This window comes from Alligator mississippiensis, chromosome 7 (assembly GCF_030867095.1).
Source record: "Alligator mississippiensis isolate rAllMis1 chromosome 7, rAllMis1, whole genome shotgun sequence".
NCBI classification, from domain to species: domain Eukaryota; kingdom Metazoa; phylum Chordata; order Crocodylia; family Alligatoridae; genus Alligator; species Alligator mississippiensis.
The window spans coordinates 54,051,671-54,068,201 of record NC_081830.1 but is presented as its reverse complement, the minus strand read 5'-3'; the positions used below and the strand labels follow the sequence as shown (position 1 = coordinate 54,068,201).

Sequence of the window (16,531 nt, the reverse complement as noted above, 5' to 3'; positions counted from 1 at the left end):
GTGCTGATACATCGGTCCATATCGTATAGGCACCAATAAAAGGACAATTGACATTATCAGCAACTGCCTTTTTTGGCTGTTGTGGCTGATAATGTTGCCGATAAATGCCATGTGCATGCACACGGGATGGAGTTTCTATCAGCTCACCGGGAGGGTGTGGGGGGAGGGCCCTTGCCATTCTGCACACCCCTGGGGGAGGCATGGAGGGCATATGCATGGGGCAAGGATGGGCTGCCGCTGCAAGCTGGTGCTGGGGGTGACCCCAGGCTCTTCCAGGGGGCGGGGAGGGGGGGCAGGCCTGCACTCAAGGCAGATAAATCAAAGGAAATACAAGGAGCTGAATACTCAAAACAAAGCAGAATTGCAAGGTTTAGAATTTGTAATCATTGGCAGTACCCTTTTAAAAAGTCATTAAAAACAAGACAGTGCAAAGTAAGCTTATGAATCTTTTAGTACCTGCCAGTGCCAACATCCCACACTGCAACTGTATAGTCAAAGGAGCCAGTGATTATCCTATCTCCTGTGGTATTAAAGGACAATGCAAGAATTTCTGCTGAGTGCCCCTAAAAATATTTACAAAAGGTTATTCAGAATATATATTAAACTTTTGGATTAATCTAATCCAATAAACAACTTGTATAGTAGCACTACAAAGAATAACAAAGAATACTAGACTTTATTTATACATACACATATATTGCCATTTCTATTACACTGCGTAGTCCTTTGCTATGACAATCTACTGTATTTATTAGTGTCTTGTAACTGCCTTTACCATAGCCTGTTAGATACTGCCTATATTACAAAGGCATTTAATAATTAGCATGTGTCACCTAAGCATATTGCAAACAATTCTGTGATGACAGGAAGAATACATTTTAACTGTGATCTGACAGGTCCTTTCTACATCTAGTTCACATGTAATAGCATTTGCTAACCACAATATAATCAGATGATTTAATTACAATGAACTAAGGGTTGGATTGTCAGTAGCCATAGCAAGCCTGCATGAGAGAAAGCATGCAGGTATGTGCAGACACAAAACAACTGAAATGGTCCAAAATGTTAGTGATTGGGAACAGGTTCACAATTGCTGTGGAACAGGCTGCAGACACATGTAACAACTGAACTGTTCCCAAATGTCACTGATTAAGAGCTGGTCCACAATTGTGTGAAAAGCTGTGGCTCCCAGGGGGTGGGAGCAAGCAGCGGTCCAGGATCACTCGCAGTGAGTGTGTGTGTGCGGGGTGCAGGGTAAGTGGGACAGAGCCAGGGAATGCTTGTAACCATGCTTTGCAGGTCCCAGGAAGGGAGTGGCGAGGTTGACCTGTGGCTGGGATGTTTTTACTTTTCTGCTTTATCTTGTCAAACATGAGTTCAATAAACTTCAATAGCCTGCAACAGACCAAAGTCTTCAGTGTGCCTAGCTGACTTGGTGGTGGAACGGACAGGGGAGGAGTGAGGGGTGCTTTATGGTTCCCAGGGGCTGCCTGGAGGAGCATGATGAGTGAATGGCTGCAACTGGTTGTTAAAAAGATGATAGCTTTTACTGAACAAGCAGTGAAAGGAAGCTCATTGATAAAAGGTGCCAAAAAAAAAAAAAAGAGAGAAAAAAGGGGGCAGAAACATTCTGGCCACATACTAGAGCAGCTAGTTGCAACAGTAAAGGGGAAAGGGTGATGCAGTGTAAAGGACTGTGCAGACTGGTGTCACAGAACACTTGGTGTCCATGCATAACAGTGAACCAGTTCACAGTATACCAGCTCAAAACAGTATTTGATATTTCAGGTACATTTCTGAACCACTCTAGGGGGGCTTTAAACCACTTTAACAGACTTGTATGTCTGTCTGCTCCAGGTTTAAACTGCATTTAAACTGTTCAAAGTGTTTTGTGAGTCCATGCAGTTTCCTGCATGTCCCCTACTTATCTTATACATAGGCCAGACATCCACATTTTCTACAGCCCCACCTCTCTCAGGCATGCTTTTCTTCAAACTATATGGGAAAGTGAGGAGGTAGAATTGCCCTCCCCATTCCACAGGTCAGACACTTGAAAAAGGATTACTATGCACTTAGATTTAGAATTTATGCAAGGGACTTGAATATATTTATAAGTTCAGGCAGAAGTATTTGAACAGCAAGATTCTAGTAAGTCAAACACAGGGAAGAGAAATCACAGCTTAGACAAATTTAGTAGGCTCAGTACCCTACACATATTCTGAGAAAGATGAACTGTAATCTCGAACATTAATGTTTTTGAAGTTACTTTACATTATCTCTCAGAAAAATTACAGTGCAGTATTCATAATGATAAGACCATATTAATGAGAGAAGTCAAGCATTCAGGCCTAGGACAGTAATTACACTGAATTGTGAAAATCTGACATTTGATGGAACAGGCTTTTATGGTTTTTAATAAAAAAGCATAGCTTTCTTACTCCTTTTATATTTTCTTAATCCATTTCTTAACTACAGTAATTAAGGGACTCAGCTGGTAATAAATTATCTGCCTAAAAGTACTAAGAGAGATAATTAAATACTTCTGTCCCCTTCTATCTCAATTATTTAGAAAAAAGCAACCGGAGAACTATAAAGAATGCAAGCATACATTTAAAGTGACCACTTCCTCTCCATTCTGTATATCCCATAGTTTGGCTGTGGCATCCATACTTCCAGTTGCTACCAGAGTGCTTTGAAGATTAAATGATAAACACACCTGTAACAAAAAGCATGTGGAAGAGGGAAGTGGTAGAAGAAAAAATATGCAATTAAAAAAAAATTAAATAGGTTGAAATTAGTATTTCAAAATATGGCAATATTACAACTTACCAGTCTGTGACCTATAAATACAGCAATGCTACTTTACAACTGTGATGACAACTGGAGCATCCCTCTGAGATTTTATTACAGAAGAAACAAATCTTTATCAAAGTTCTGGGTGATAAATCAGTAGACTGACCTAAGTGGTTGTTTTATAAATGACTTTGTGTTGAAAAAGTTTATAGGAACATATTTGAGCCTAAATTCAAATTAGACTTTTCAGATATAGCTGCATTTTATATTATCAAATAACAAAAATGAAGCAAAGTCCCCAACTCTTCTCTCTCACTGAAAACTGACATAAATCAACATCTAGTCCTCAGTAACTATTCAGTAGGGTGGTTCTATCCCATACCGTATTTACTCAAATATAAGTTGAGGTTTTTTTCCCCCCCAAAAAATCTTCATTTACAATTGCTTATAAGCAAACCTCATTAAATACATTGTCTATCATTAAGGTGCTGCCAAAAGTAGCAGGTGCTCAATAATGGAAACCTACTATGAAGCTGATTAAAATACAGCCAACACTGAGCATGACTATAAAACATACAGCCCATCATGGGCAACTATATCGATGGGAACCTTTTTTATTTCTTTTTGGTGTGGCCCTTAAAAACAAATAAACAAACAAAACCAACTGGCAGTTGGTCCCCAAGAAAGGAATGAGCACTGGGTCTGCAATATCAGGTCAGCACCCAGAGAGGCCAAGACAAGCTCCAACACCCTCCCCAGGTGTCAAAAGTGTTGATGGGAACCTTTTTTTTTATTTTAGCCTTTAAACAAAAAATAGGTGGATGTTCCCTCCACAGGGAATGGCATTGGGCCTGGAGGTACTGCAATATCAGGCGGGCACTGAGAAGGCCAGAAGCAGCCCTGACCCCTTTCTCCTTGGTGCCAAAAATGCTACATTTGATGTCAGCCAAAAAGGTTGAGATGCTGATGGGAACCCTTTTTTCCCCTTGTTTTACCAAGACTTCACATCACAGAAACAACTACATATCAGAAACATACAACTATATTAAGCCCTTAACCAACATACATCAACTTCTCACAAAAAACAAACCCTTACAGAAATCTTTTTCCTCATACAGAGCCCCATGAAAAACTGTTACTTCAGTAACCACCTGAAATTCTCCACCCCTCCTATCAGTCCTCTCTTTTTATTTAATAAAACAAGTGTGTCCATCCTTTTCCCTCCACTTCTTCTCTGCCTCTTCCTCTCCAATCTCTTCTTTGTCCCAATCAATGCAGTATTTCAGTACATGCAGCCCCAACTTCAGGCACTCTTTCAGTGAAAGCCTACCCCTTGAACACCCAGAGGTTTCGTATGTTCCATAAACTAATTTTAACCATGTTAATAAAGTCCTTAATGACATTTCCTCTGGTCCCTCTGGTATGACCATATAGTACCATCTCCCACACTAATGACAGGTTTATTTTGGAGACACTCAGAAAGTGGTAGACCCTTTCCCACACTCCCTTCGTATACATGTACACTCCCAAAACATGTCCCGCTATTTCTTCTTCCTCAGACCTCTTCCTTCGGTAGCTTGATCAGCTCATCAAGCCCCATCTGTGTTGCACTTCTCTCACCAACAAGATATTTCTTATAACCATCCACACTAGGTTAGCAAAGTTATTTGCCTGCAACCACTCCCCACACCTTCTTCACCTATCCTTCTGTGAAGTTTCCTACCAGCACCATCCTGTCTCTCTCCCTTACTGTTTTCATCAATTTCTTATAATCCTTCAGGACCTCTAGCCCCATCTTCCCTATTTTATACTTCTGCATGAATCCTTCCATTCTGATATAATGAATAGATGGTTGCCACACCCATGGACTGATGTACTCATTTCCTCAAAATTGCAGTTGTGTGAAATTGGGTCATACGCGCTGCTTTCCCCTCTCCCTCCATTATGGCCTTGCATATTGTGCTTACATATTTGACGTAGATGAACAATCCCAAGTCCTGCAGCCCCCATCCCCTCATCTCTCTTGCTTTGTACAGGTATGCTCTAGCCACCCTCTCATTTGGCATTCCATAAGAACACACACATTTCCCTCTGTACTTTTGCTATCTGCTGCCAAGTTGGTGGGAATACAATTCCCCGTATATAGAATGATTGGCATTAGCAGAACCTTAAATACCACCACTTTTCTGGCAAAGAAGTGTCCTTCCAGACCATAACCAAAGCATTTCCCGTAGCTTTGCTGTCACCTTTTCCCATTCGGTATCACCTTGTCCTTTGGTGTCTAACAAGATCCCTAGTATGCTAATTTCTCTCTCTCTTATTACTTCTCCAAGTCCCACCCCCTTCTTCCCATTCTGCTTTAGGCTCTCCTTCTGCTGCCTTTCCCCTGGCAAAAAGTATCGGGACCACTCATCATTTTCTCCCACCCAGGGTGCTTATGTTAAGAATATTTTCTCTCTCATCTTTCTTTTAAACCAGGTTTCTAACTCTTACCTTGTTTCTTCTAGCTCTTCTCATACCTGTCTTCCTTCTGTGGCCTCTGTTAGCAGCTCCTGCATTTTTCTTTGCAGCTCTCTTAGTTCTGTCATTCTTTTCCCTGCACATCCTTCAGCCTTCCTTCCTAAAGAATTCTCCCATCCTCTTCACCATCACCCACCATTCTCTGATACTCCTGAAATATTTCTTCAGTGTTCACCACCCTATATACTGTCTCATGTATGCTTAACATCTCTTCATCTTGTAACAGCCACATATTTAACTTCCATAGGCCCTTCCCTGTCATAGGTCTTTTACCAAGACTCATTTCTGCCTTCACCATACTGAAAGCCATGGGGGGGGGGGGGTGTTCTTCCTTATCCCTATTTATTTTGATATAAACACAAAGTCAATTCTTGATTCTTTCCACTGGAGTCTGACTTGTGAAAACTTTCTCTCCTGCCTATGCATCTCTTAGCAAGTCTTATTACATTTGTTAACTGTCTGGATGAGCTATCTAAAGCTTCATTTCCTCCTTTCCCTGTTCTGACACCCACTTCAAATTATACAATTGAAATCTCCTGCTATTATGCACGGTCCTCCTCCAACCATGTAAACTGCTAGCTTTCTAAGCAGCATATTCCTTCCCTCCCTCTCCAGTGATGCATAAACATTGAAAAATTCTGATTCTATTCCAACTGATAGTTCCATTTGTTGCAATCTGCCACCGATGACTTCATCTACCTGCTCTTGGTTCTTGACTAATATTGCTATTCCTGCTGTTCTGTTCTCATTTGTCCCTGACCACCAAGATAGATCCCCATCTCCACCTTTTCTCAAAGCATTTATAATCCCTCTCCCCTGATATACCACATCATTTTAGGCAGATTATGTCTCCCCTTACTTGGCTCAACACTGGTTTTATCTGTTCCAATCTTTTCCTTGTTAAGATAATCCTGATGTTAAGCAAAACTATTGTTAATGCCATTTATGCTTGTTTTCAAATGAGTGTGACTGTCCCTCTAAGGTCTGTCCCTGCTTGCTTTGAGCTGAGTGTACCTGTCCCTTAAAGTTTGTCTGTGCTACTGCTTGGGTTGGTCGACTCCTCCCCATTCCTCACTTGCCTTCCTGTAGCCTTTTCAAGCCGCCAAATCACTTTCCCATTTAGGAAGGCATGCATATTCCCACCTCCCTGCTGCTTCCTGCCTTACAGTCTCTGCTCCAGGCTGGAGTTCAGAGGCATAGAAGACAGGAAACTGTTCTCCAGCTCTTCCTCCTACTCACCTCTGTCATTATCAGGTTTCTTCTTACTGGTCTTCAGCCCCTGCATTTTCTTTCTTTTCCTGGCCTATCTTTCTGGTTCTTTCTCTTGTTCCATCTGCACTTTTGTTGTCTGTAGGGTGCCTTCCTTCTTCCCCACCACCACCTACATGTCTGAGCTGTTTGCTGTACCCTCCTTCCCTTCCATTCTCTCTCCTATCTCCACCTCCACTGCCTCAAATCACAAAAATTTTGCCTCCCTCCTCCATTTCACTGTCCTGCAGGATTTCTTCCAAAATTGCTAAGTCAGCGTCCAACCTCTCCTCATCCAGGTTTTGCTGTTCACCAGGGGGTCTGACTATGCTTTCAAAGGCTTTGGGACACCTACAATATAAGTGTACCTCTCCCTTACAAATACTGTATATTAGGGACTCCTGGCACTCTGCTGCTTTATGCCCCATCCCCTCACATCTTTAGCACACCATTAGGGGACAGTGTGCAGATAGAGGCCCCGCTTTTCTACATTTGCTGCACTGTTCCAGTTGCCTGCATTACATTATAAACCTGGTTTGCCCCAATCTTGATCACTGAGGGGAGGTGCAGTACCCCACCTGGGATCCACTTGTTTGCTTGTAACACTATTCGTGCCCTTCAAGACCCCATCTAGATACCATATTGGTCCCATACTTTCTCTATCAACATTACCCTTTGGAAGTACTTTGGAAGTTTCCATCCATCTTTCTATGTCTTCCATCTCTAGTAAATCTGTGTATATTCAAACTATAATCACTCTCTCTCTTCACTTTTCCCCTGCTATGAACTTTATCCCTCTTAATTCCTCCCTCCCGCGTTTCTCTACAGACTTCTTCCAAAAGTTCTCATACCCTTCTCCATCGCTGTAAGTCAGTTCCCAAGTCTTTTGATTTGAGAAAGCAGTCAGGTGGGTGAGATGCTCCAACTGCACCTCCAAAATCTAAAACAGTACCTTTTCCAGGAAATAATATCCATTTCATTATCAATCCCATCTGCCTCGTCTCCAGTTAAAGTTGCCTTTATCTGCAGCCTCTACTCCTCTTGGTACCACTTCCATATTTTCCCACCATGCTACCCCTAGTGGGCTGGCCTGCCATCGTATTCCTGCTGTCCCTCTGCTTCTCGCCTGATGTACATTTTCCTGCAGCCCCCACTGTCTCCTGTCTTCCTTCTAGCTGCATCACACTCACCATTACTGCCTCTACCATTGCTCTCACTACCACTTTCTTTCTTCCTTTCTTCTTCACCATCATCCACTCTTCATCCATCTCCAGATCTTCATTTCCGCTCTTCAGCTCTTTTACCACCCCATGTTTACTTGCCACCACTATCACTGTCTTGAGCTTCAGGTTTCTCTCCTCCATTTCTTACATCAAAATACTCTATCAATCCCTTTCTCTGTCTTTAAGGCAAGGGTAGGCAAAATATGGCCTGCAAGCTGGATCTGGCCTGCCAAATGATTTTATCTGGCCCCTGGGTCAACAGCCACAAAGTCATGGGATCTGCCCTGCAGGGAGCCAGTGGCTCCAGCTTTTGCATGGTGCCAGGTGGGTGGCTATGTCCTGGCCCCATTTGCAGCTTATACCAGCTTCTGCCCCATGTGCCAGAAGCAGTGCCAGGTACATGTCAGCATAAGCCATGGACACTTCCAGCAAATTCCCACTGGGGATCAGGGTGACTATCTGAGACCGCAGCTGACATGCTGGTGCAGCAGTCTCACCTGTGGACCAGGGCAGATGCTCTGATCCTCAGCGGGAACCTGCCGGCTGCATCCACAACCGATGCTGGCATGCACCCAGTACTGCTTCCAATGCATGGGCTAGGAGCTGGTGTAAACTGTGGGGCCATGCTATAGGTGTGGGGTGACTCGTGGGGGAGGGGAGGTGGGAGAGAGGGAGAGACAGAGAAAGATGGTCCTATCCACCCCCTGCCCATGATGAGTGGCAGCGAACGGTGCTGGGTGCCGGGAAAAAGCAGGACCTGGCGGTGGGTGCGATCACTGCTGCTGGGGCACTTCTGGCTGCAGCTGCTCAGACCCCACGCTGGGGCTATCCTGCAGCTCCTCCCCACCACCACTCCATGAGCATGGGGTGGCCCAAAGGTGGCACTGGCAGTGGCAGAAAGGAGCCTCAGGGCAGCCCTGGCAAAGGCTCCAGGTGGCCACAGCCAGAAGGGCCCCAGTAGCGGCAAATGTACCCATCGCCAGGTCCCACTTTTTCCAAGCACCCAGCACCGGCCACTGCCACTCATTGTAGGCAAGGGGTGGGCAGGAGGACCACTCTCTGTCTCTCTCTCCTCACCCTCCCCTACCCTAAAACCATCCTGCACCTACAAGACATTTCTGCAACTCACACTAGCTCCTGGCCCATGTGCCAGAAGCAGCACCAGGCAGGTGATGGCATCAACTGTGGACACAGCCAGCAGCTTCCCACTGGGGTAGAAGGGCAGCCTGAAGGCAGTGCTGGTGGGGGACCCAGCTGAGCTACCCCTGCTGAAGCTGCTGCCTGTGCCCATGCCAGCTCCCCACCCATGGCCCCATCCCATACAGGGTGGTTTGGTGAGCTGTTGCAAGGAGAGAATTGCTGATTTTGTCCATAACAATTCCACAAAACTCCCTATGTGCTCCATGGGCCCAAAAAATTGCCCACCCCTTTTTAAGGCATTAATCAGCTTTTAGAACTGATGGAAGACTCTTACAAGGAAAGATTAGCGCAACCCATCTAAATTAGATATATTGTAGTGCCCATTTTGCTCAGTCCCCCTTCAATGCTGGCTCTGTTCCAGGTCATGGTGAGTTCAATATATTTTGACATGCTCTTCACTCCCATAGCTGAGTTGCACCTGTCTTTCCCATTTTCAATAATTCCCGTTTCTTCTCCAGCCTTATATGTCTTGCAAACATCATCAAACAGGGCCTCAAACAGTTTACCCAGACTCCCTCTATTGGCCCCTGTCTCAGCCTAGCACATATGATTAGTGTGGTCTCCTCATCCATGAGGAGCAGTTGGACCAAGTTGCCTTGCACCTCATCTACATATAAATTATTGGAGGATTTCAGGACTTATGACAAGAACACCCAGTTCCAGTCATGAGTAAGGGGCTAATTAACACATGAATCCTTTGGGGTGGGGGAATCTGGAGTATACACACATACTGAGCAGTGCTAAGGTATATACCGGGGTCACCATGGCTTGAAACACTGTTAACTCTAACCAAGCCCCAGATTGATTTCCCCTACTGCAGCATTGTGAAGGAGACAAAAACCAAGGCAAATCTCTAATAATTAGATTCTATTCCTGGAACATTTTAACAAATGTATAAATTTTCCATATGTAGAATCTAACTGTTAGAAGGCCATCTTATAATAAGGGTCATCTTATATTTGAGTAAATATAGTAATAAAAGAACAGCTGGTATCTTTGAAAAAAAGAAAACGTATGCTAAAACCATAGTTGCATTTTCAATTATGTATGATGGTAAATTAAAACATCATGTTTCATATTTCATTACTAAACAGATCTAGACACCACAGACGACAGTTGTTCAAGTGTAGTACATAGACACTCTTAGAAATGCAGGCCTGAGTTGGAAAACTAACTTCCGTTTCTGCTAACATAATCTTCTACTAATTTTTTTTCAGGAACAATTCATACAAATATGGGCCTTTTTAAATTAACACTGAAGTCAAAGGAAATTGATCAGACCTTTTGATATCTATTTACCTGATTTGCAAACATAAAACTGCTAGAGGTTAAACTAAGGCCTTTTTTTAAATATTAGGTCCTTCATGGTACCAGAGGGAAAAAAACAAAATACTGCAAATATATACGTGCTCTATACATCAAAGAAAAGCAGCATGGCAACATTTTTCTCAAGCCATTTTTCACCTTTGCTACTTACAAATTAAATGCATGCCCATGGTTTCTAAAATTCTTTTTATAGGAAATTCTATTGAATGATAAATTAAAGATTTTTTTAAAACTAAAATATTATCTCAGTTGAAATAAGCAAGTGTTTCAATAGATCCACACTAATTTTTAACTGAAACTCCCTGAAGAGGAAACAAGGCACCCTAATGATTAAACTACGCTGTTTTCTTGCATTGGTGATGCTTCAGAATTTTCTGTATACTCACATTCAATGTTTTCACTGCAGTTTTATATTAGAACTTCAGCTCTCTCCTACAATGACACCAAGTCTTCCTACCCCATGCTCGACATTGGAGTTGGAGCTTCTGCGGCCAACACACTGTATGATAGGGTGGCAGCTCTGGCTCCAGTAGGAGCACATGAAGATGATGACACTAGCTCCAGGTCTACCATGGAGTGTGGTGTGGGGCCATGGCAGTGGCAGCAGGTGGCATGGCAGCAGGTGGCATGGCAGGGCCATGGCAGTGGCAATGGGCGAGGCAACCGAAGGGCAATTTGAACTGTAACAACCCTTCTGTCACTGATCACCATGTCCAACAGGGCCCAAAAGCCCTGGATTCTGTGGCAAGCCACTCCCCCCATCACGCTCCACCAACTTCCCGTAATCCATGTGGCCCAGCAGGCGAGATACAGAAGCTCTATGGGCTTGTCCTATGGCCATAAATTTGACACCACAGATACAGGAGATGGTAACAAATATGAATGAGAACATATACAGAAGAACATACAGAATAGAAAACATGGATCAGACAATGAACAAGAAGGGAACAAGAAAGGAACATTCAGTGATACAGAATGAAGCCAGACCCTCACCCTTTGCTCCTCTCCTCCCTGTCCCCTGCTTTTTACCCCCCCCCCGCCATACCTGCCCTCCTGCCACCTATCTTCCCTTCATGCCTATGCCTCTTGTCCTCTGCCACTCACCTTCTGCCCTTTGCCTCCCCATGCCTGTGCCTGGCCCTCCCTGCCACTAGGAGTCTGGGGGAAACCCCTGGGTGACAAATTGTTCTATGTCTTCCTATTATGTGATTGTTTAAACCTTTCTTTAGAGCATCTTGTACCAGCCATGGTAGAATCAGGTTGCTGGACTAAATGAACTATAAATATGGTCCAGTGGGGCAATTCCTTTGTCCTTAAGAAAGAGGTGCTCCTTTGCCTCAGATCTCTAGATTGAGAAATATAGCCCAACATGAGTAAGTAGATTCTCTTTGGATTCTGTTCTCATGTGCAGCTAGGGTCAAAAGCAATACACAGTCTGCAAAAACAGAAAGGCTGCTTACTAACTGTACTGAATAGGAAAAGAATTAGTATTAATTACAAAGAACTAGGTGCAATTCTTCAAAAACCAGCAGAGCTTTAGTTCTGAAAACAAAAGTAAAAGACCTGTCACAATAGTGCTTGTTAAAGAGATGCTGTTACAATCTTGATTATATCAATGTCTGAGGGAAATATGTATGTAATAATTAGCATCTCTTGGCAGAGTAATTTGGATTACTAAGGCTGGAAAATAAAGGTTACACGATATATAAAGATACAATTGGAGGCAAAGATTTACAATTTTAATTCAGACACTCACTATTTCTGCAGTGTGTCCTCTAAAGGTATGATAACATTTTCCTGTTTCTGCACTCCATAATTTGCAGGTCTTGTCAAATGATCCAGTGGCAATCTTGTCCCTAAACGGGAAAACAGTTTATTTGTATTTAAATGAAAAAAAAAAGCTAACCTCCCCACCCACATCCTCCCCTAAAAACTTTAATGCAGTAGAACATCTCATGAACAATACTAGAAATGTAATAAACATTATGCACCAAGTTATGGCTGACCATATCCTGATTTCAAAGAGGACTATATAAGGAGTCCTTTCCTCTCACTCTGCAAAGGCCATGCCTTCCTTGATTCAGTGGTGTTACATGGTCACACTGTCTCACGTCCACACCATCAGAACAAAATCAATGTAAGGGGCAGCAAATGAAGTAGCTGCTGTTCTGGTTGAGCTCCCTCACTGACCCAGAAACATTTTGCTAGATAACCATATCCTGAAATGTGCTTTGAGACAAAAGGGTTTTTTTAAGGAAAAAGCTAAAAGAAAATGCTAGCATCTCACAGCTGTATTGAAACCTATTTACATTTACAAATTAGAAAAGCTGACTCCAGTTCCTTGGTACACTGGGGCAGCTTTGTGCCAACTCATCAGTACAAAGGTGTCCAAAGCCTAATTTACAGACAATCTAACTGAAAATTCAAAGGGTGTTAACATACAAGAAGATTATTACATATGAGAAAATGGCATATGTAATATCAGAGTTACCTTTAAAGGTCTGATTCTCTTCCTACAGAGAACAAAGGAAGATTATCATGACCTCTATGACAGAGAGACTGGGCCTAAAATATCTTCTGCTCAGTAAAAATCTTTCCTCTATCTGTAGCCTTCTTTCACACTTGACATTATAAAATACTTCATAACAAGGCCAGGAGAACCCCCGATCACTTGATGGCGGACTACTGTGCTCTGGGCGGCATGCTGAAGGAGTTCGGTGCCCAGGTGGTTTTCTCTTCCATCCTACCAGTGACCGGACGAGGAAGACGGCAGGAGAACTGCATCAGAGAGATGCAACTGGCGGCTTCGGCAGTGGTGTCTCGAGGCAGGCTTCGGCTTCCTGGACCATGACCCACACATCACGATGAGGGACGTGCTCAGCTGGGATGGGCTTCACCTGTCCCCCAAAGGTAAGCGTGTGTTTTCTTCTAGGTTGGCGGATCTCCTCCGGCGGGCTTTAAACTAGGCTCGTCGGGGGGAGGGGAGTACAAGGGCAGGGGAAGCTGTGGACCACCAAACCATGTGGCACCCACAAGGACAGCCCAGCCTGAAGAAGGAGAACATTGGGAACCTGAAAGCCATGGGGAGGCCAGCACAACAGAACAGGTAAGGAACAAGAAGGTAAGAAACAATGGGCCCCATGGGACTGGGAGTGGGGGGGCAGCAAAGGCGCCAGTCGCAGGGCTCAAGTGCCTATATACTAATGCTAGGAGCATGGGGAACAAGCAGGATGAACTAGCGCTCCTGCTTGCACTAAACACCTATGACTTAGTGGGGCTAACAGAGACCTGGTGGGATTCATCCCATGACTGGGCGGTACATATTGAGGGCTATAGATTGTATAGAAAGGACAGGTCGGGGAAGAAAGGGGCGGGGGTTGCACTTTATGTCAGTGAGCAATATACATCAACCCTCATCAAGACAGAATCCGAGGCTGAGGAAGTAGAAGGATTGTGGGTTAGGCTACATGGGGGGCAAGGAGAAAGGGATTTGGTGGTAGGGGTCTGTTACAGACCCCCACACCAAGGGGAAGAAATAGATGCGGGGCTCCTGAGGCAACTCTCGGAGACCATAAAAGCTAAAGAGGCGGTAGTCATGGGGGACCTAAACTACCCGGACATCTGCTGGGAGACGAGGACAGCAAGGTCCCATCGCTCACGCAGGTTTCTAACTTGTGTACAGGACCTCCACCTGACACAGGAGGTGTATGGTCCCACTAGGGGGAATGCCATACTGGATCTGGTATTGGCAACGGGAGATGACATGATAGGGGACCTCCAGATCGGTAGCCATTTGGGAGACAGTGATCACCTTATAATAGAATTCAACATAAGACGGCGAGTGGGTAAGGTAACTAGTAGGGTAAAAGTGCTAGACTTTAGGAAAGCTGATCTCATTGCACTCAGGCGATTAGTCAAGGAAGCACTGCAGAGTAGGAGTTTTGATGGGATGGGTGCCCAAGAAGGGTGGCTGTGCCTAAAGGAAACGATCCTTTGGGCACAAAGCAAGACGATCCCCGAGCAAGGCAAAAGAGGGAAAGGGGCCAGGAGGCTTCCATGGCTGACCAGAGAAATCCAGGGCAGCCTAAGGGCCAAAAGGGGAGCACATAAAAAGTGGAAACAGGGTGAGATCACTAAAGATGAATATACCTCCTCTGCTCGTTCTTGTAGGGAGGCAGTTAGGCGGGCCAAAGCTACCATGGAGCTGAGGATGGCAACCCAAGTAAAGGACAACAAGAAATTGTTTTTTAGATATATAGGGAGTAAAAGGAAGGCCCAGGGAGGAATAGGACCCCTGCTAAATGGGCAGAAGCAATTGATGACGGATAGGGGGGACAAGGCTGAACTCCTCAACGAGTTCTTTGCCTCAGTGTTCCTAAGCGAGGGGCACGACAAGTCTCTCACTGGGGTTGTAGAGAGGCAGCAGCAAGGCGCCAGACTTCCATGCGTAGATCCTGAGGTGGTGCAGAGTCACTTGGAAGAACTGGATGCCTTTAAGTCGGCAGGCTCGGATGGGCTCCATCCGAGGGTGCTGAAGGCACTGGCCGACAACATTGTACAGCCACTGGCGGGAATATTCGAATGCTCGTGGCGCACAGGCCAAGTCCCGGAGGACTGGAAAAGGGCTAACGTGGTCCCCATTTTCAAAAAGGGGAGGAAGGAGGACCCGGGCAACTATAGGCCGGTCAGTCTCACCTCCATCCTTGGTAAAGTATTTGAAAAAATTATCAAGGCTCACATTTGTGAGAGCCCGGCAGGACAAATTATGCTGAGGGGAAACCAGCATGGGTTTGTGGCGGGCAGATCGTGCCTGACCAACCTAGTCTCCTTCTATGACCAGGTTACGAAATGCCTGGACACAGGAGGAGGGGTGGATGTCGTATACTTGGACTTCAGGAAGGCCTTCGATACGGTATCCCACCCCATACTGGTGAACAAATTAAGAGGCTGTGATGTGGATGACTGCACAGTCCGGTGGGTGGCGAATTGGCTAGAGGGTCGCACCCAAAGAGTCGTGGTAGATGGGTCGGTCTTGACCTGGAAGGGTGTGGGCAGTGGGGTCCCGCAGGGTTCGGTCCTTGGACCGATACTCTTTAATGTCTTCATCAGCGACTTGGACGTGGGAGTGAAATGTACTCTGTCCAAGTTTGCAGATGACACAAAGCTATGGGGAGAAGTGGACACGCCGGAGGGCAGGGAACAGCTGCAGGCAGACCTGGATAGGCTGGACAAGTGGGCAGAAAACAACAGGATGCAGTTCAACAAGGAGAAATGCAAAGTGCTGCACCTAGGGAGGAAAAATGTCCAGCACACCTACAGCCTAGGGAATGACCTGCTGGGTGGCACAGAGGTGGAAAGGGATCTTGGAGTCCTAGTGGACTCCAAGTTGAACATGAGCCGGCAGTGTGACGAAGCCATCAGAAAAGCCAATGGCACTTTATCATGCATCAGCAGATGCATGACAAATAGGTCCAGGGAGGTGATACTTCCCCTCTATCGGGCGTTGGTCAGACCGCAGTTGGAGTACTGCGTGCAATTCTGGGCGCCACACTTCAAGAAGGATGCGGATAACCTGGAGAGGGTACAGCAAAGGGCAACTCGTATGGTCAAGGGCCTGCAGACCAAGCCCTACGAGGAGAGACTAGAGAAACTGGACCTTTTCAGCCTCCGCAAGAGAAGGTTGAGAGGCGACCTTGTGGCTGCCTATAAGTTCATCACGGGGGCACAGAAGGGAATGGGTGAGGATTTATTCACCAAGGCGCCCCCGGGGGTTACAAGAAACAATGGCCACAAGCTAGCAGAGAGCAGATTTAGACTGGACATTAGGAAGAACTTCTTCACAGTTCGAGTGGCCAAGGTCTGGAACGGGCTCCCAAGGGAGGTGGTGCTTTCCCCTACCCTGGGGGTCTTCAAGAGGAGGTTAGACGAGTATCTAGCTGGGGTCATCTAGACCCAGCACTCTTTCCTGCTTATGCAGGGGGTCGGACTTGATGATCTATTGAGGTCCCTTCCGACCCTAACATCTATGAATCTATGAATCTATGAAGTGCCATTAAATGCTCTTCTACCATAGCAACGGATATACTATTATACCTAAAGATTCATGTTAAACTAGTTATTTTTCATTTGACATAAGCTTTTAATTTTACCCTGCATCAAGATCTTCAACAAGTTCATTCTCTCATTAGATCATGATAGTCTTGGTTGATTACAGGCTGCAG

At 45.1% G+C, this 16,531-nt stretch overlaps 1 protein-coding gene across 1 annotated transcript in view; it reads right to left on the bottom strand.

Annotated features, from left to right (window-relative positions):
* DAW1 (dynein assembly factor with WD repeats 1) overlaps positions 1–16,531 on the bottom strand; it is a 48,627-nt gene that overhangs the window by 10,845 nt on the left and 21,251 nt on the right. Inside the window, exons 6-8 of the mRNA XM_014602801.3 lie at positions 12,067–12,166; positions 2,609–2,716; positions 457–563 (exon numbers count right to left, since the gene is read on the bottom strand). Of these exons, the coding sequence (XP_014458287.2) occupies positions 457–563; positions 2,609–2,716; positions 12,067–12,166 (315 nt within the window). The remainder of the gene's footprint in view (positions 1–456; positions 564–2,608; positions 2,717–12,066; positions 12,167–16,531) is intronic.